Below are 22,087 nucleotides of genomic sequence, written 5' to 3'. Positions count from 1 at the left end.
TATATTTTTGTTCAGTATATCATAATTCACTACCATAAAAAAAAATGTAGACAGCTGATGCAAGCACACATTTCTTACATTTACCCTTTTCAGTTTCTCCAGAGTGATTTTATAGGTCGTTAAGCCATGCTAAAGTGCTTCCACATGAAATGTCTCAAATGTTTAAATTGTAAACAAGATAAGTAATGTATTTTGTAAGTCACAGAGCATAAAGGCGAAGACCAAGAAGGCGGAATCACTTTCCTTAAACGTATTCCAAATGGAAAGAAAATAGCCTTTATTCATGTGTACGCTCAATTCATATGATCCTACATTTCTCGATTCTCTGAACAGCATATTGTTAAAATTAACTGAATTCCATCTGGTTATTTGGACAGACATGAATGCCATTTTTGACATGGGAGAAAACTAATAAGAGCAACAACAATCCACAGGCAACCAAGGCTCTCTAGCATATACTCTGATTACAACCTCATTGATGCCTGACGAGCACATAATCCTAAAGCAAAAAGAGTACTTCCTCCTCAAACAGGCATACATCATTCTCATGAATCGATGTCATACTATTATCTACACCTGTATTTTATTTAATTGAGAAAATAGAAATTCAACATATGAGCATATGTCTAACCACCACGCTGACTACTGCCAACTTCAGAATCTCCTAAAAGAGACAAGATGGCGTTTCAACGTTTCATTACTACAAAATCTGATTTCTGTCATCAATTTGAAATTCAATTCAATTCATTCATAAAGATCAACGAAAATTTCAGTCGATGACCCCCGGATTCTATGGAATGCCACCAAAGGTTTTATTAAAAATAAGGCAATTGCATTTGGAGCGAATAAATGTACATTTTAGTCATTTAACAGACGCTCTTATCCAGAGCGACTTACAGTAGTGAATGCATACATTTCATACTTTCCCCCCCCCCGTACTGGTCCCCCGTGGGAATCAAACCCACAACCCTGGTGTTGCAAACACCATGCTCTACCAACTGAGCCACACGGGACCACAATTAACATTTAGAAATCTGATTTCTTCTTTAACTGTGTTTTGAGCGTTCTCCACAAACTCTCTTTAGACCAGGTAGCCATTTTTCCAAAGTCAAGACAGAACTTAACTTATTGATTAGACAGAGCAGAATTTGCCATCCATAGAGTAAGACTTAACCATTATTTCCATGGTAATCGTGGCCAACAAGCTAAGTAGTAATGATCAATTGGCTGATATTAGCAACTATTGAATCTGAAAGGCAGTAATTACTATCAGAACACAAATTAATTCAAGATTCTCTCGCTTCTATAAAGACCTGTACACCTCTGATTGCTCCCTAACGCATCGAAGACCATAGATGATGCTGAATTGATCTCAAGCTATAAAATGAATCTAATCAAAATCAGTCCTACTTCCTCTCAAGGCACCGGTGGAGGACTCCATCTCTACTTATGGAATCCCAATAGTTCCCATTTAAAATATTTGGGAGTAGAAGGCTCCCCTTCTGGCTATTGGGATAAAATTCATATTGCGGTACAAATAGGGAAAGACGTAGGACTATCCGTGCCAAGTTTTCAATTGTATTTCCAGGCACTAGCATTTCGCCACATCCTAAATTGGTTAAAACATGATTCTTCTGCCCCCCCGGCTGAGTATAGAGAGAAATATGATGTCTGCTATTGCCCTGGAAGAGGTAGTCTTCACTGATACTGTATATCCCTTAAACAATGTAAACTACACTTTGGTCCCATTATTGCTCACACAATTCCTATTTGGCGCAAAATTTAAAAAAACAATGTAACTGGGAATCAAAATGGCATTCCCATACTCCAACATTTCACAATGCCTTGCGATCTGGAGGACGGCCTTTTGGGTCAGCCCAAATGTGGAATCCGTACCCTTATCGATATCATGAACAGTAATGGTTTGAGAACATTCCAAAATTTGAAAGATACATTCACATTACCGGGCAATTCCTTTTTTTGTATATTTACAACTTAGGTCAGTTATGCTGGCCTATGGAGTCCCTTGGGAAACCCAACTACTGAAACATCCAATGATGGGATTCATAAATAACTGATCTGGGCTCTGAAAGGACTGCTCTCTATAATACACCGAGTATACAAACCATTAAGAACACGGCTCTTTCCATGACAGACTGACCATGTGAAAGAGCAGGTGTTCCTAATGTTTTGTACACAGTGTATTAATTAATGGCGCAATGAAGTCATATATTCATCTATGCTGGTTATAGTAATTAAGTATAAGGCCCAGTGCAGTCAAAGTTCAGATTTTCCTGTGTTCTGTATCATTTTTGTATAACCGCTGAAAAGAACACTGTAAAAGTGTGAAACAAATGTGATCAGTGTTATTTCCCGATAGTTGCTGGCTGAAAAATACAACCCAGGACCTTCTATTCAGCAGGTTTTGTATGGGTTGTGGCTCGCCTCAGAGGCGAAATAAGTTATTAGACCAATAATAAAGAGAGACTTCCAAACCTCTGCAAATAACAGTTTTCAAGTTACATATCCCTCCCATTAGGCCTCTCTGCTTCCTTCCACAATCGTAACTGTGATTAGTGCACTGCTCTGGTTCCCTTCCCCGCTCCACTCCCAGACAGTCCTAGCAAAATGCTTGCTTGAGAAATAGCTGTGCTAAAAAGCTATTTAAATTTTTTTTTAAATGTTAATGTAAAACTGCTTAACTTAGTTGTTACCCAGAAATGATTTGATATTGAGCCAAATACAGCTGCACTTGGCCTACCTGCAGTGAAATGCATGCCAAGGCTCAAGCAAGGCTACTTAACAGTGAAATATATATTTAAATATTAGTTTCCTTACCTGATTTCCTGGCCAAATCTCCCTTTTTTGTTGTTGTTTAAACCAAGTAATTGGAAAGCAATTGAGCAACACAATCCATTTAAGAGATCATTTGGGCATTACATTTAAAACATGCTAAACAAGGGTGATTGACTTACATTAGTTTTTGCTCTGAAAATGCACATTTTACCATTTGTTGGCAGTGGTAGTTTAACAAAACCGAATAGTGGATTGCAGTTACTCCTTGTCCATAGACTGCTTCGAAGGTAAGAAAACAAATATCAAAATATGTCACTTTGCTGAACTCTCTATTTAATGTCACTTTGCTGAACTCTATTTAATGTAATAGGTCATTGTTATTTTTCCTTACACATTTAACATATGTTTGGACGTTTCATCTTCAATATGTACATTTGTATGCTGCTCTAGTAATCTCAACAATCCACAATATAATTATTTACAAAATAAAAGGGTATTTTGAGCCTCTGAGTACATTCTACAGAAAAGTGATTGAGGGGGGGAGACATTCTTCTCGCTGTGAAAGGAGATTAAGTCTTTCGTCAGATTACAGACAGGCTCACTTTAGTCTCTCCAAAGCCTGTGGATAATACTTGAGGAAGATTCTGCTGACTATGTCGTAGGTGTCACCCTGTGGTTTGGAGGGGTACTTCCGCTTGTTGAAAACAAAGCCCTTCTCCACCTGGAAGACGGCCTGGTTGAAAGCGTCTTGCCTGAAGGGTCGGCCTCTCTCCAGGCACTCCACCAGGGTGTTGACAAACAGGCTCCATCGTTGGGAATAGTAGTCTTCCATCAGGCCACCCCACTCCTTGCTGGCATAGTCCAGAATGTTGCCCTCGGGCCCCCACAGGGTGATCTGGTTCCGGGCGTTCATGTCGTACAGCCGCGCCTCTGCCTCATCCAGGGCCAGGGAGTGTGCCCGCTCCAGCCACGTCCCCAGCAGGAAGTGGCCGTCGCTGGACAGCAGGCGCTCCAGCTCGGGGAGGAGGTCATACACCAGCACGCCCCCCGCCGTCAGGAGTTCCGGAAGCTTCTGGGCCTGGAAGGCATCCCGGATCTCGCGGTAGTAGTCGGTGGTGAGAAGCTGCAGAACCTCTCGGGTGACGTCCACCAGGTCGTATCGGAACGTCTCTTGGGCCATGAGAGGCCAGGCCGCCTGGTACAACAGCCTCCAGGCCTCGTACAGGTCAGCCCGCTGGTACCACACCTCTGTGGTCTTGTGCAGCGAGGGCCGGTGCACCAGTGGACTATGGTTGTGGTTCTTGTAGTGGGGCACGGTGCAGTTGTAAATGCTACCAAAAAGCAGTCTCCAGGCGGCCGTAAGGTTCTCGTGGGTGCTGCCGTAGCGGCGAACCGCATACAGCGACACCCACTTGGCCAGGTTGACTGGCTCTTTGCGCCATGCCAACTCGCTCATCAGCTCGTACACCACAGGGTTCTGCTCAATGCCTTCCGGTGCTAGCCCGAGCCCAACCAGGGTGGAGTTAGGGAAGGCGAGCGCGTCGAACGGCCCCGAGTTGATGCTCTCCACCGTGCCAAAGAGCCCGCTGTTGCCGCCAAAGTTGTGAAGCATGCACCATATGAAGGGCTGGCCGTAGAAAGACTTGGTTAAGGAGAAAGCCGGCGTGGACTCTGCAAACAAGTCCAGCACGATCATCCGACCGATGGGCACTCCGTGCAGAAGGGCCTGAATCTGGGCAGGCTTCCAGAATGCTGTGTCAAACACAAAGAGCCAGCCCTGCATCAGCCAAATGGCCCGGTGATCCACTGGAGACAAAAAAAAGATTTTGGGGTGAGAGAGAAGAAAGGCAGAGCTCTTGATATGGCTAAGAGTATGGGCAAGGGGTACAACCCCCCCCCCCCCCCCCACCCCACAGGTGGCACTATGGCAGGGCACCCTGGGGTTATGAAAGTAGGATAATTACAGTAATTACGACCCAATGTATACTGCCATTTTAACATCCGCTCACTGTTGTGGCCGGAATTCCCTGAAGAAAAACTACTTAACACATTAGAGGGCAACAAAGCTAGTGTCAGCTAATTAACAGACAGCGGGTTTTTTTTGCGTCGTTCGGCACGCACGTCTCACCAGAGGTCATGGTGTCGAAGACTGCGCGGCTGACCGCCGACAAGTAGGTGGGGTCCGAGGAGGTCGGCGTCATCTCGTTGAAGGTGTCTGTGTTGTAGATGTGGTCTGTGCCAAATTGCTTGACCAGCTGGGACAGGAACAGGGAGCCGATCGAACGGAAGAGAGGGTCACGGGGGTCCAGGGTATATGCGCAGGAGTAGCTGCAGTTGAAATGGCTCCAGGGCGCCAGTTTGGTCACGTTGGCTTTCGGAAAGAGCCTGGAAAATGGAACAAACAAGGACTGAACAATCCAGGAAAACATTGTTGCCGAGCACATTGATCTTAACTGATTCAAATATTTATTTTGTATTCCAACAACAAAAAATACAGAACGGAAGCCATGGATTGATGAAACGGTTTTGAATCAGCAGTCATACCTGGCGATGCCCTGAGGCACAATCCCAGAGAAAGCCGGCAGGACAGGCAGCATTCCAAAGGATCTCATTCGGTCTAAAATCTTGAACTGGAGTGCAGAAGAAATATACAACATATATATCATTATTATTCCAAATGCAGGGGGGAACCAATGTGTGAATGGAGACCAATCAAAATGTTAGTACTTGAAGATAGAGCTGCTTCACATGCCAGGACTGTGGTAGGGGTCCGCCCCACTGGAACAGGTTCCCCATACGGTTCCAGGCTAGGAAGGCGGGGCCAGTGAAGAAGTGGTCAATTTCAGTCTGGTTCAGCCCCAGTGAGAGGTACACCTAATCCATCATAAACAGCTAGATGTCAGAGTTGTTCTAAAATACAATACAGTTTTAAGACAAAATGTGTTTAAATAGGAAAAAAGTCAGCAAAAAATTACTTTGCACTTTTATCTGGCATTACCCCCACCTATTAGTAGGAAATGAGTTGTAATATGCATTCCAGTTTGCTCCACCACAGCACACACACACTATGGGATCTCGTTACCTCTTGCCACAAGGCCTCTTGTCCAGTAAATGCCAGCGGCAGATTGATGCCATTCAGTGCCATCCAGTCGATCTCTCTCTGCCATCGCGGCCAGTCCCACCACACTGTGGAGTAGCTCTGAGTGCATACGTTCTGATAGTACCTGAATCTAGAAACAAGAGAACGGCATTACCAGGGAGCTACACTGGACACGACGTTTAGCCAGCGTCAGCAGAGCGTGAGCCACTTTATCATGTCTGATTACTGAAAATTGAATGTTGCTTACGTCCAGCTTTCATTGAAATGAATAGGAGCATCTCAAGCTTGACAAAAGTTGTGTGTCCAGTGTAACAGGCCTGATTGTTACTACATCAGAGGTCTACAACAGGTTGATCGCAAGCTACCAGAAGCCAAACAATTCTTAAAGTCGATAAATGTTTTACTTGTTCGTGCAAACTGTCATAAACAAATCTCACAAATATCAGATACTTTAAGCTCCTGGCTACTATCTAATCAAAGCCACATTGACATTATCCCACCTGTGTGTAGCCAGCAATTGGCTTAAAAAGCCAAACATACCCCAATCTGTAAATTAATTTCCAGAAATATTGCCAACGTCAAGGTCAAAGTGGAATGAATCACGTCGCGCACACTCTGAACAAGGAGGAAAAAGTAACTGTGTAAGCCGGATAGCTAGTGTAGCTATTACAGATGGGCTAATGACTAAATAAAAATCAAAAACGCATCCTTACCTGTTTAAATAATGAGTTCAGAGGCTAAATCACACCAAAAAAAAAACTAATTAAAAAGGTAATGCTAAAGGAAAATTTCACCGCTGTTCTTTCACAGGCTATGATAATAAACATTAATGGCCAATGTGTCAAATAATTTCCTCACTACACACAAATGCAAGCATTTCTGCATCTCACCGCTAGAAAACAGGTAATCTACTTTTCCTGGTTGTAAACAAACCCCAACATCCAGAATTCACAGCGATTTCAGAACGTAGTACCACCCCTGCCAAGGTAGATCCAGTTGAGAATGGGTGTCAACAGGTAGCTAACGTTAATCACTGGAAAAACCACTCGTTCATAGAACATCAGCTTGCGAATAACTAAACCCTTTTTCAGGACCCTGTCTTTCAAAGATAATTTGTAAAAATCATTCATTGTAAAGGGTTTAAACACTGTTTCCATGCTTGTTCAATGAACCATAAACAATTAATGAACATGCACCTGTGGAACGGTCGTTAAGATACTAACAGCTTACAGACGGTAGGCAATTAAGGTCACAGTTATGAAAACTTAGGACACTAAAAGAGGCCTTTCTACTGACTGAAAAACACCAAAAGAAAGATGCCAAGGATCCTTGCTCATCTGCGTGAACGTGCCTTAGGCATGCTACAAGGAGGCATGAGGACTGCAGATGATGCAATGTCCGTACTGTGAGACGCCTAAGACAGCGCTGCAGGATGGACAGCTGATCATCCTCGCTGTGGGAGACCACGTGTAACACATGCACAGGATCGTTACATCCAAACATCACACCTGCGGGACAGGTACAGGATGGCAACAACAATTGCCCGAGTTACACCAGGAACGCACTATCCCTCCATCAGTGCTCAGACTGTCCCTAATAGGCTGAGAGAGGCTGGACTGAGGACTTACAGGCCTGTTGTAAGGCAGGTCCATACCAGACATCACCGGCAACAACATTGCCTATGGGCACAAACCCACCGTTGCTGGACCACCTCGGACTGGCAAAAAGTGCTCTTCACTGACGAGTCACGGTTTTGTCTCACCAGGGGTGATGGTCGGATTCGCGTTTATCATCGAAGGAATAAGCGTTACACCGAGGCCTGTACTCTGGAGCGGGATCGATTTGGAGGTGGAGGGTCCGTCATGGTCTGGGGCGGTGTGTCACAGCATCATCGGACTGAGCATGTTATCATTGCAGGCAATCTCAACACTGTGCATTACAAGGAAGACATCCTCCTCCCTCATGTGGTACCCTTCCTGCAGGATCATCCTGACATGACCCTCCAGCATGACAATGCCACCAGCCATACTGGTCGTTCTGTGCGTAATTTCCTCCAAGACAGGAATGTCAGTGTTCTGCCATGGCCAGCGAAGACCCCGGATCTCAATCCCATTGAGCACGTCTGGGACCTGTTGGATCGGAGGGTGAGGGATGGGGCCATTCCCCTCAGAAATGTCAGGGAACTTGCAGGTGCCTTGGTGGAAGAGTGGGGTAACATCTTACAGCAAGAACTGGCAAATCTGGTGCAGTCCATGAGGAGGAGATGCACTGCAGTACTTAATGCAGCTGGTGGCCACACCAGATATTGACTTTTCCTTTTGGTTTTGACCCCCCCCCCCTTTTGTTCAGGGACACATTATTCCATTTCCACATTATTCCATTACAAGCAAGCACAGGCTGCTGGGTTAACATTTCATTGGTTACCTTACTAAGAAGTCGAGCAGAGGTAACGTAGTGTTTATCTAAACCAAAATCTAGCTAGCTTTCATAATATAATGGCTAAACATTCCGAAGCAAATCAATGTAATTAGCCAGCTGCTATCTGGCAATGTGATTTGTAACTTTGCAAGCAAATGTTAGCTATGTTAAGTTACGTTAGCTATTGGACCACATCTACCTGTTAGCTAGCCAACTAACTACTGCAGATGCTTGACTGGCCTGTATGTTCGATTAACATCTGCAGAGATATGAACCGATCCCATTAACATCTGCAGTGACGTCAACATCAAACTCAGCACCAGGAACTAGGGCAAATCACCTTTGCTAAATCTTTCCATGACTCCGTGATGAGCAAATAAAGTGTATTCAGAAAGTATTCAGACCCCTTGATTTGTTCCACATTTACTTACGTTACAGCCTTATTCTAAAATGGATTTGATAAAAAAATATATATATATCCTCAATCTACACAAAATACCCCATAATGACAAAATTAAAAACAGGTTTAGACATTTTTCCAAATACATACAAAATTTAAAACAAATACCTTATATACATAAGCATTCAGATCCTTTGCTATGAGACTCGAAATTGAGCTCAGGTGCATCCTTTTTCCATTGATCCTCCTTGAGATGTTTCTACAACTTGATTGGGGTCCACTTGTAGTAAATTCAATTGATTGGACATGATTACAAAAACATTTCTGCAGCATTGAAGGTCCCCAAAAACACAGTGGCCTCCATCATTCTTAAATGGAAATTTGGAACCACCAAGACTCTTCCTAGAGCTGGCTGCCCGGCCAAATTGAGCAATCGAGGGAGAAGGGCCTTGGTCAGGGATCAAGTACCCGATGGTCACTGACAGAGCTCCTCTGTGGAGATGGTTGTCCTCATGGAAGGTTCTCCCATCTCTGCAGCACTCCACCAATCAGGCCTTTATGGTAGTGGCCATACGGAAGCCACTCCTCGGTAAAAGGCACATGACAGCCGGCTTGGAGTTTGCCAAAAGGCACTTAAAGGACTGACAAGATTCTCTGGTCTGATGAAACCAAGATTGAACTCTTTGGCCTGAATGCCAAGTGTCAAGTCTGGAGGAAACCTGGCACCATCCCTACGGTGAAGCATGGTGGCAGCATCATGCTGTGGAGATGTTTTTCAGCGGCAGGGACTGGGAGACTAGTCAGGATCGAGGGAAAGATGAACAGAGCAAAGTACAGAGAGATCCTTGATGAAAACCTGCTCCAGAGCGCTCAGGACCTCCGACTGGGGCAAAGGTTCACCTTCCAACAGGACAATGACCCTAAGCACACAGCCAAGACAACGCAGGAGTGGCTTCAGGACAAGTCTCTGAATGTCCTTGAGCGGCCCAGTCAGCCCGGACTTGAACCCGATCTAACATCTCTGGAGAGACCTGTAAATAGCTGTGTAGCAACGCTCCCCATCCAACCTGACCGAGCTTGAGAGGATATTCAGAGAAGAAAATGGGAGAAACCCCCCAAATACAGGTGTGCCAAGCTTGTAGTGTCATACCCAAGAAGACTTAAGGCTGTAATCGCTGCCAAAGGTGCTCCATCAAAATACAGAGTAAAGGGTCTGAATAAATCTGTTTTTGCTTTGTCATTATGGGGTATTGTGTGTAGATTGATGAGGGGGAAAAAAACTATAATTAATTTTAGAATAAGGCTGTAACATAATAAAATGTGAAAAAGTGAAGGGGTCTGAATACTTTCCGAATGCACTGTGTACTGGTACTAGGCATAAACATGGTCTGTGTCTTGTGGTAATAGTTGGTGTGTTATAAGTAGGCTACAACGTCTACTGTAGTTCTCTGTATTGTAGATGCTTAGTTGATTGTTTATACGAAGCTTGAAGTCTAAATTGGAGAAAATTAGTAAGGAGGAGATACTGTGGGTGACCGACTGGTGCCTGTTAAGTGTGGGTATTGTGTGTGAAGGTTAGTATGCATGATCTATTGACACGAGTGGGGTAGGTGCGTGGATATAGTACTTTTGAGTGCGTATTGATGGGGACAAAGTAATAAAATGTTGGCTAATCACTAACTAGTGTATGTTCTACAGACTAATCCTGCTGCTGACCTTGACACCAGCGTTTGTCATACAGATCCTGTTGATTCAATGGATGAAATCTTTCAGCCAGGTACAAGCTCAACAATTGACTTAAACTTCACTGTTAATGTCGTGTCATGGGAAAAACTGCCCCATGCTTGCCATGCACTTTACAATCCAACCACTGTTTACATGATGACATAGCTGGGGTTAGCTGATGTGCGACTAATGCACTATGGATAATTGAAGGGCACAGCCCTCACAATAAACAAGGATAACTCAATTGTAACAATGCTCTGTTCTCACCCCCCCCCCCCCCCCGATTTTCACTGTGCCATAAAGCAGCAAAAGAGAGCCCAGAACACTGAACTGGTCATATGCAAATGCTGACACTCCGAGAGAGACTAAGCACATATTTCACATGCAGGGTCAAACATAAATGTGTGATATTTTTCTTTACACATTCACCGCTATTGTCTGACGATTTAATGAACGAGCATAGATCGTAATGAGACTATGTACAGTGGCTTGCGAAAGTATTCACCCTCTTGGCATTTTTCCTATTTTGTTGCCTTACAACCTGGAATGTAAAAAATTTTTTTGAGGGGTTTGTATCATTTGATTTACACAACATACCTACCACATTGAAGATGCAAAATATTTTCTACTGTGATGCAAACGAGAAATAAGACAAACACACAGAAAACTTGAGCGTGCATAACTATTCACCCCCCCCCCCCCCCCAAAGTCAATACTTTGTAGAGTCACCTTTTGCAGCAATTACAGCTGCAAGTCTCTTGGGGTATGTCTCTATAAGCGTGGCACATCTAGCCACTGGGATTTTTGCCCATTCTTCAAGGCAAAACTGCTCCAGCTCCTTCAAGTTGGATGGGTTCCGTTGGTGTACAGCAATCTTCAAGTCATATCACAGATTCTCAATTGGCTTGAGGTCTGGGCTTTGACTAGGCCATTCCAAGACATTTAAATGTTTCCCCTTAAACCACTTGAGTGTTGCTTTAGCAGTATACTTAGGGTCATTGTCCTGCTGGAAGGTGAACCTCCGTCCCAGTCTCAAATCTCTGGAAGACAAACAGGTTACCCACAAGAATTTCCCTGTATTTACAACCATCCATCATTCCTTTAATTCTGACCTGTTTCCCATTCCCTGCCAATGAAAAACATCCCCACAGCATGATGCTGCCACCACCATGCGTCACTGTGGGGATGGTCATCTCGGGGTGATGGGCGGTGTTGGGTTTGCGCCAGACATAGCGTTTTCCTTGATGGCCAAAAAGCTCAATTTTAGTCTCATCTGACCAGAGTACCTTCTTCCATATGTTTGGGGAGTCTCCCACATGCCTTTTGGCAAACACCAAACGCGTTTGCTTATTATTTTTCTTTAACCTGTCTGGGCTAGGGGGCAGTATTTTCACGGCCGGATGAAAAACGTACCCAATTTAAACAGGTTACTACTCTGGCCCTACTACTCTGGCCCTAGAATATGCATATTATTAGTAGAGTCGGATAGAAAACACTCTGAAGTTTCTAAAACTGTTTGAATGGTGTCTGTGAGTATAACAGAACTCATATGGCAGGCAAAAACCTGAGAAAAAGTAAACCAGCAAGTGGAGGATCTGAGAATTGTAGTTCTTCTTTCTAGTCCCTTTCGAAACTACAGTATCCGTGGGGTTACGTTGCACTTCCTAAGGCTTCCATTGGCTGTCAAAAGCCTTCAGAAAGTGGTTTGAGCATTCTGCTGTCACTGGGCAGGTAATAGGAGCTCAGTTTCTGAGTGGACTGCCTGGCAACAAAGGGATTGGATATGCGCAGTCAAGCGAGCACGCTGTTCCTTCTTTTTCTCCTTGAATGAATACGCTATTGTCCGGTTGGAATATTATCACAATTTTACATAAAAAATACCATAAAAATTGATTTTAAACAGCGTTTGACATGCTTTTAAGTAAGTTAATGGAACATTTTGACTTTGTCTCTGGTTCCACGCTCACGCGTTATGCCTTTCGATAAGTGATCTGTACGCACAAACAAAACGGAGGTATTTGGACATAAATATGGATTATTTGGAACAAACACAACATTTCTTGTGGAAGTAGCAGTCCTGGGAGTGCATTCTGACGAAGATCAGCAAAGGTAAGAGAATATTTCTAATACTAATTCTGAGTTTAGGTTGCCCCGAACTTGGCGGGTGTCTGTATAGCTCACTGTGATGGCTGAGCTATGTACTCAGAATATTGAAAAATGTGCTTTCTCCGTAAAGCTATTTTAAAATCTGACACAGCGGTTGCATCCAGGGGTAGTGTATCTATAATTCTTTAAATAATTGTTATACATTTTGTCAACGTTTATGATGAGTATTTTTGTAAATTGATGTGCACATTCACCGGACGTTTTGGTGGGAATACATTTTCTGAACATCACGCGCCAATGTAAAATGCTGTTTTTGGATACAAATATGAACTTTATCGAACAAAACATACATGTATTGTGTAACAATGTCCTAGGAGTGTCATCTGATGAAGATCGTCAAAGGTTAGTGCTTCATTTAGCTGTGTTTTGGGTTTTATTGACACATGTCCTTGCTTGGAAAATGGCTGTGTGATTATTTGTCTATGTACTCTCCTAACATAATCTAATGTTTTGCTTTCGCTGTAAAGCCTTTTTGAAATCGGACAATGTGGTTACATCAAGGAGAAGTGCATATTTAAAATGGTGTAAAATAGTTGTATGTTTGAGAAAGTTGAATTATGACATTTTGTTGTTTTTGAATTTGCCGCCCTGATATTTCACTGGCTGTGTCCCGCAGGTCCCACGTAGCCCATAGAAGTTAATGCGGAACTTTGCCAGTCAAGTGGAGAGGAGGGATACGGTAAAGTGAATAGGACTTTGCCAGTCAGGAGGAGATGGGCTACAGCAGAGCTGCATTCTCCGCCTGTCAAAAGGGAATAGGAGAGAGAGAGAGAGAGAGACCTGCGGTGCAGTCGGAATGCGCTACCGATCTTCTGACCAGTTCTACTACAGCCATCGCCATCTTGGGGGAGGCCTATGCAGCATTGAGTATAGGTAAGTTTCGCACTGCCAACCAGTGACAATTCTCCAATGTTCCAGGTTGCTGACGAAGTAAAGGGACAAAGGAAATACAGTATCATTTACATAGTTTATTAGTGGCTGAACATTACTGAAATAAGTGGTTTGAATTAAAAGAAAAGACTGATGAATGTGACATTCTGGTGTAACTGTTATGCATGTTGATCACGAAGTTTAAAGAGTGATGTTGAACTATTTGTGCTGAAAGGGAAGTCATTGATAATGTATTCAGGTGACCAGAAAGTATATTTTTCTTATTGAGGAGAAAAGTGAAAAGACTATTCAGAAACAAAACAAACATTGATGCCTAAAATTAAACTAAGCATTTTCTTTTTTGTGGAAAACATGATAATTGAAAGTAAATATAAACAGAGGTTTCATAAGTAACAGTGTGTTGATGTATAATACTTGCGCCGGAATCGGGGCGTCTCACCTATTCACCTAGCCCATAGAAGTTAAGCAATGGCTTTTTTTCTTGCCACTCTTCCGTAAAGCCCAGCTCTGTGGAGTGTACGGCTTAAAGTGGATGGGGCGGCAGGTAGCCTAGTGGTTAGAGCGTTGGGCCAGTAACCGAAAGGTTGCTAGATTGAATCCCCGAGCTGACAAGATAAAAATCTGTTTATCTACCCCTGAACAAGGCAGTTAACCCACTGTTCCTAGGCCGTCATTGTAAATAAGAATTTGTTCATAACTGACTGGCCTAGTTAAATAAAGGTAAAATATTTAAAATATAAAAGTAGTCCTATGGACAGATATTCCAATCTCCACTGTGGAGCTTTGCAGCTCCTTCAGGGTTATCTTTGGTCTCTTTGTTGACTCTGATTAATTCCTTGCCTGGTATGTGAGTTTTGTTGGGCGGCCCTCTCTTGGCAGGTCAGTACTTCTCCACAACTTTGTCCCTGACCTGTTTGGAGAGCTCCTTGGTCTTCATGGTGCCCTTGCTTAGTGGTGTTGCAGACTCTGGGGCCTTTCAGAACAGGTGTATATATACTGAGATGATGTGACAGATCATGTGACACTTAAATAAAGTCCACCTGTGTGCAATCTTTTGAAGGTAATTGGTTGCACCAGATCTTATTTAGGGGCTTCATAGGAAAGGGGTGAATACATATGTACGCACCACTTTTCCATTTTTTTTAGAATGTTTTTAAACAAGTTATTGTTTTCATTTCAGTTCACCAATTTTGACTATTCTGTGTATATCCATTACATGAAATCCAAATAAAAATACATTTAAAATTACAGGTTGTAATGCAACAAAATAGGAAAAAAGCCATATTACAACCTGTTTTGTGATAATTGCATTGTTTGCACACCTTTGTTTCATCACAAAATCAGAGAGCAACATCTGTCCGTTGAAGTCCACAAACAAACAGTTACATGACCTACTACAGACTGGTCAAGCAAGTTAATGTTTGAGACATCCACTATTCCAACACCATTTCAACATCATCAAATCATCTATGCTTAGTCTAATACAGTCACAACTAAGATACCAGAAACGATAACATAAGCTACATACGATACATCTGTCCATGGTACTGATTTCTCTGTGTGTGTTTTTTTTTTATTTTTCGCTATATAGACACACCCTATGTGTTTTAATAAAATAAACTATATGTAGGATTTCTCATACTATGGCACTCAGTTTGGGTCTTTGCGTGTCAAATAGTGTTATTTGATGTGTCAAATAAGCTTGTTGACCAATCAGGACCTGAATATGACTGCACATCACATAATTGATGCATTCATACATTTTTTATGTAATTATTACACATTGATTACACCATCACTCGTATTACATATGTCACAACGATTCATCGATACGTATGCTATGATGCTGGTAAAGTTGTCTCGCGCACCTACAGTGCTGGTCATAAAAAAAAAGCTAGCTAGCTCATGGATGCAAACAATGTTCTTCCCCCGAAACATAGCAAAACGACAATCTGTTTCAGTAGCTATAGTTAGCTAGCTAACTATATAGCTAGGTGTCATGATCTAAAATAACCCTAATATATAAGACCGTTCTTATTTCATTAATGGTGGCTGGACCCATCTGTGAAGCTTGCCACAATAAGGATTGGCCACAATAGTGGACTTTGCGGTTAGCCTTCAAAATATAAGTATTTAACTGACAGCGATACAAATAGTAGAATTATGCCATAATTGAATAGAAAATGCTAAACGAGGTTGTTTAATCACACTGCCTAATCCTTATTGTGGCTAGCTTCACAACACTTAACCCGGTTGAACCTCACTAGCCAGATGAAGCTAGCGAGCTGCTTATAACGTTAGCATTGGGCAACAGGGTTAAGTAGCTGGCTAGCTATTCATTTTCATGAACTGAAGTTCAATAGGTGAAAAACAAGTGGCTACCTAGCTAATACTTACTCACAAGGATTCCTAAATCATTGCTAAGAATAATGAAAATGACTGCAATTTCTACTGGTCATTGTTTTCAGGCTGGTTGTATTGGTGCTAGCTAGGTACCAAGCTAAAGCTAGCTACCCCAGAAGTTGCGGTCAAACAAATAATGCTTAATTACCAACACGGTATTGTAAACACATCATTCGTGGCCAGTGTTTGCTTGTTTGCAGACTTTTTGTACAGCGCTAATGATAGTAGTGGTGGCGCTTGGCTTGCACGTGCAAATTCAGAACACACAACATTCTATAATAGAACTGTTATTTGACTCGTCAAATAGTGTTATTTGACATGCATCTTTTTTCACACGCAAAGCCCCAAAATGGCATTCCATAGTATGTCGTGAAGCGAATAGCAGTGACGCTATTACTGTGTAACTCCAGTAGGGCAACATGTGTACCGGTGCTCGAACAGTCGGTGAAAGCCAACATCACAACAGAGAATGGTTGATTGTCAAGGGCAATGAATGCCATTATCTTGGCGTTAATGGATTTCGCCTTTGAGTTGTCTCGCTGAAATTCTTACTCTTTCAAATGACTGCTCGACTTGTTGACTGCTCGATCCACACAGCAGACATTGTGGGCTAGGTTAGGAATGCCGTGTTGCCATTACGTCATGTATCTACGTTATATAGGTATGCACATCAGCTTTGACATCGGCGTTAATAGACATCGGGCCGATACCGATGTTGGTATTTTTAGCAAATATCATCTGATTCCAATATGTTCACCGATATATCTTGCATCCCTAATAAGAAGTAATCAGTTAGGCCTATTTTATGACGTTTCCACCAGAGCAGAGAAACACATTTTTCCTTTCACGCTGAGTGGTTATCAAAAAAGAGCTGCTAATATTTTTTAAATAGGCTACGTTGAGGAACTATTGTCATTCACAATGGATGTAAAAACAGACTTTGTTTACTTGCTGTTTGAGGTGAATAAAAAATTACTTTGAGAAGTTCCACAGTGGTGGTGAGTTAAGACAATCAGAAATTCTATCAGATCCCCAAATGGGCACATTTATAGGCCTACATTTGCACGCAGGCCAGGTAGCCCAGGCCTACTTTTATGGATAATCAGGTGCTCGTCCTTACTCAACAATGACAGGAGTGCCACAAACAATTAATAAATTGACTCCAAAATAGAATGAAATAAACCAAAACTTGTTCCTCACAAGTGTAGCTTAGGTTGTGCGGTTCGCAAACAACGTGTCCACTTCGACAATGAGAACAGTAAAAGACTAATAATAATAATAATATATTGAATGCATTAACAGAAATTACCGTAACCAAACAAACATTGTACATTAGAAATGATGGGAATTAACGGTAAATGTGATACTTGTGTGCCATCCCCGTGGCCTCCACAATCGATTAGTCCACTGAGACAGGCGTGAATCAGACAGGTGTCTCATATATCCATAGAATCTATATATTTTAGACTGCTTGACTAAAAAAAGATCTTAGTCAACCAACAGCCTATCGACCAAACAATACTGAGACAGAGTATCTCAGGTATTTTCTCCAGTGAGATACTGTACATTCAGCCTCTTGCGAATTGAAGGAAAATTAGGAAACAGACTAAAGACAAATTATTTTATTCATTGTCAATTTTGGGGGGGATACCTGGCTTCCCTTGGCATCCATGAATGAATACACGCCACTGCTCTCCGTACAGGAGGAGCGTGTCCCCATGCTTAACAATAGCAAGTCCCTCTCATGTACGTGCCTTTCTGATGGCCTCATGGCAGCCATATCCCACTTCTGACTCCAATGTAGCGAACGGCTACATTGCAATGCTTCTTGCGGGTCTCGAACCCGGGTCTCCCAAGCCATTGGCACAAGAATGTACTCTTAAAACCTCTTGCATTCGTGAGAATCGGCCTAGGGCTAAATTGAAATGTTTCTTACAGAAGAAATCTGGAAAACGTATGCATAACCAGGTAGCAATAAAAAGGGAAGAGTTTGGAAATTATGGGAACATTAAACTAAAAAGGTGAGGACACAACGGTTCACCTGACGAGAGTGAATCCAAACATTACACTGTTCATTTTACATTTACTATACTTCGCTGATCCTTATGTTTCCAAAAACTGTACCGTAAGCAATGTGTGTTCACCTTCAGACTGAGCTTCTGGGCTCTTAACAAAAGTCACCCAGGAAGAAGATATCTTCATCAATAGGCACTAAAGATAGTTAGTGTCTATGAATTAGGTAACTTGCTCACTGCTCCAAAAAGGATCTCAAGCCAAGTCAATAGCTCTAAAGGCTGTATGTATGCCCTGTATAGCATTCTCATATTTGTGGTAGAACTGGATTTCCACATCTGAGCAGCTTTTTCAAGCTTCTAAACATAAATTGACAATACCAACCAGTCAATAGAAGATAGGCGCTATTTGAGATATTAGAATTTGTTAAACTCAAAACATTTGTGTAAGATGCAAATTATATTGATAATGCACAATATGCCATTGAGTTCTGCATACATTGTTACGTCCCGCTGCAACCTGGTCTCAAAGCATTTCACATGATTCTGTATGTAAATCCCAGACACTCCATTTAGTATGTATGGTATGTAATCATTTGTGGATGTCCATCACCAATTTCATATGATATGTTGCGATTTACAATTCTAATTATATGTTACGAATTTTCTAAAACATACAATATGTTATGATTTTGCAGAACGTACAATATGTTGAAACAAACGTATGAAATGATACGAATTCTAGCTAGGTGGATAACGTGAGCTAGCTGGCTAACGTTAGTTAAGGGTTAGGGTTATGTTTAGGAGTTAGGTTAAAGCATTAAGGTTGTGGTTAGGGTTAGTCAGAGGTGTGGACTCGAGTCACATGACTTGGACTCGAGTCAGACTCAAGTCACAAATATGATGACTTGCAACTCGACTGACTAACACCAAAATGGATTGCAACTTGCAAAACATGCAGGAAGAAAATTACAGATGGAGGCATCTTTCTCATGGCTACCCATGTATTTCCATGGAAATATAACATTTATTTGGAAAGTAATAGATATAGATATTTTTTAAAACATTCATGATGTGTAAAAAAATATATATTTTACCTTTATTTAACTAGGCAAGTCAGTTAAGAACAAATTCTTATTTACAATGACGGCCTAGGAACAGTGGGCTAACTGCCTTGCTGACAAGGTACAAATCTGTCATTCTGCCCCTGAACGACAGATTTGTACCTTGTCAGCTCAGGGATTCAAACTTGAAACCTAATATACAAACTATTACGCTTGTTAAAAATATGAAATGGTATTTCATTTGGTGAAGAGCACATTATGACTTGTTTAGGACTCGAAACTCAAAGTTTTGGACTTGAGACTTGACTCGAGACTTGCCTGTCTTGACTTGGGACTTGAGTGCTAAGACTTGAGACTTACTTGTGACTTGTAAAACAATGACTTGGTCCCACCTCTGGGTTAAGCTAAAATGGTTAAGGTTAGGGTTATCTAACACGCTAAGTAGTTGCAAAGTAGCTAAAAAGTAATAAGTAGTGACTAATTAACAAAAAATATCTGTGATGAGTTTCAAACTTGCAACCTTTGGGTTAGTAACCATAACCTTAACCTGTTTGGGATAGGGGGCAGTATTGAGAATTTTGGAAAAAATATGTGCCCATTTTTAACTGCCTCCTACACCAACTCAGAAGCTAGAATATGCATATTATTGTTCAGGTTTGGATAGAAAACACTCTGAATTTTCTAAAACTGTTTGAATGGTGTCTGTGAGTATAACAGAACTCCTATGGCAGGCAGAAACCTGACAAGGTTTCAAGCAGGAAGTACCCTGTCTGACAAGGAGTCGTGCGTCTTGCATCTGTTTATTGAAAAGTAAGGATCTTAGCTGTAACGTGACAATTCCCAGGGCTCCGATAGGCTCTCAGAACCCGGGAAATAACTGAAGGTTGACGAGGCAGCCTCAGGCTGAAACACATTATCGGCTTTGGTAAGTGGCGGCTCAGAGGACCTTTGAATGAGGCGCGTGCACGATTCGCTCCTGAGGAGAAATTTAATTCGGCTGTTTAGGCTCAATGCATATTCCCGGTCGGAATATTATCACTTTTCTACGAGATAAATGGCATAAAAATTGGTTTTAAACAGCGGTTGACATGCTTCGAAGTACGGTAATGGAATATTTAGACATTTTTTGTCACGCCAATGCGCCATGCTCGAGACCGTGATGAAGCATTCTGATAGTGTCTAGAACTCACGAACAAAACGTCGCTGTTTGGATATAACGATGGATTATTTGGGACCAAACCAACATTTGTTATTGAAGTAGAAGTCCTGGCAGTGTATTCTGACGAAGAACAAGCAAGGTAAGAACATTTTTCTTATAGGAAATGTGATTTTGGTGGAGGCTGACCTGGGTGGGTGTCTAAATAGCTAGCCCTGTGATGCCGGGCTATGTACTTAGATTATTGCAAAATGTGCTTCATCCGAAAAGCTATTTTAAAATCGGACATATCGAGTGCATAGAGGAGTAATGTATCTATAATTCTTAAAATAATTGTTATGCTTTTTGTGAACGTTTATCGTGAGTAATTTAGCAAACTGTTAGTAAATTCCCCGGAAGTTTGCGGGGGTTATGCTTTTTCTGAACGTCACATGCTAATGTAAAAAGCTGTTTTTTGATATAAATATGAACTTGATTGAACAGACATGCATGTATTGTATAACACAATGTCCTAGGTGTGTCATCTGATGAAGATCATAAAAGGTTAGTGCTGCATTTAGCTGTGGTTTGGGTTTATGTGACATGATATGCTAGCTTGAAAAATGGGTGTCTGATTATTTCTGGCTGGGCACTCTGCTGACATAATCTAATGTTTTGCTTTCGTTGTAAAGCCTTTTTGAAATCGGACAGTGGGGTTAGATTAACGAGATTCTTGTCTTTAAATAGCTGTAAAATAGTCATATGTTTGAGAAATTGAAGTAATAGTATTTCTAACGATTCAAAAATCGCGCCACTGGATTTCAGTGGCTGTTACGTAGGTGGGACGAGTTCGTCCCACATGCGCCAGAGAGGTTAAGTAACCATACCAATCATATCATATCATACTCTGATTCAGAAGGGTTAAATGCGGAAGACACATTTCAGTTGAAGGCATTCAGTTGTACAACTGACTAGGTATCCCTAATTTGAGTGTCTCGTGTTTACTATGTTACGTCTAGTCTATGAGCACAGGTTGCCCCATTTCATCCTGTGAGGACTGTTCCATCTCCGCATAAAGTTTCGTTCACTTACCTGTGTTGGGTGCTGATGCGCAGTACGCCTGTGAGTTGCGGCAAAGGGCGAGGAATGTTAAGTTGATTACCTGACCACGATACGTGACAATTACAGAAGTATTTTAAGTAGTTGTAAATCCCAGAGGCGGCTGCCACCCCAGTGCTGCCTGTGGCTATGATTTTATTGTTTTTCGCCGACCGGAGCTCACACACTTCCAAATTGTCATTGGATAAAGTTCTGTTGACGGTCACTATGAACTCACGAGATCTATTTCCAAGTAGACGTCTCAGAAGTTCCACTACAGCTCTTCCCTGAGTCTTGTCGTTGGCTTGCGGTTTTAAATGTGCGAGAGTCTGAAACTCGCAATGTGCTGATAAATTAGAGACTACTACGAGTAAAGCAATGCTATACATACATTTAAATCTCATTTTGATCAAGGTCAACTTAAGCGAAAGACTCGTAAGCGTCCGTGTAATAAAATACGAGTTTGGTCAATTTTCAGACAAACAGGAAGTTTTCGTTTTGAGAAATGCTCTGTGCCAATCAGAGTGTGATTTGTTTGGAGTCAATCAAAGTATTAAACCAATCACAGTCGAGAGGTTGGTAAACTAAATGGTAAAATCATGGGAAAAAAATTGTCACCTGATAAAGTCTGAGGACGTTTTATTTTAGATTAATGTTAGATGTATTTAGGTATAGAAAGGCACAGGGAAATTCCTCAGCAAAACGTCACAACTTATGTTATTTGCGTTTAAGGCTGGACCTAGAGTAGGCCTATATGTAAAAAATAATATATATATATATATAAAGTTAGACGCGTTGTTTTATATATATATATATATATATATATGTAAAACAAAAAAAAAATATATTTTATATATATATATAAAATATATATATATT

General features: G+C 41.8%; 1 protein-coding gene across 1 annotated transcript; it reads right to left on the bottom strand.

Annotated features, from left to right (window-relative positions):
* Positions 1 to 253: 253 nt before the first annotated feature.
* Positions 254 to 21,711, bottom strand: naglu (N-acetylglucosaminidase, alpha). Its single transcript, XM_029712217.1, has 6 exons — positions 21,203 to 21,711; positions 5,879 to 6,026; positions 5,524 to 5,670; positions 5,341 to 5,426; positions 4,925 to 5,181; positions 254 to 4,602 (listed from the first exon to the last, which is right to left on the bottom strand). The coding sequence occupies exons 1-6, from the start codon at positions 21,610 to 21,612 to the stop codon at positions 3,395 to 3,397; spliced, it is 2,256 nt and encodes a 751-aa protein (XP_029568077.1). The 5' UTR covers positions 21,613 to 21,711; the 3' UTR covers positions 254 to 3,394.
* Between the last annotated feature and the right edge of the window lie 376 nt (positions 21,712 to 22,087).

The sequence above is a fragment of the Salmo trutta genome, chromosome 2, assembly GCF_901001165.1.
Source record: "Salmo trutta chromosome 2, fSalTru1.1, whole genome shotgun sequence".
Classification (NCBI taxonomy): domain Eukaryota; kingdom Metazoa; phylum Chordata; class Actinopteri; order Salmoniformes; family Salmonidae; genus Salmo; species Salmo trutta.
Note: the sequence above shows the minus strand (reverse complement) of the source record. Positions and strands in the feature narration are given on the sequence as shown.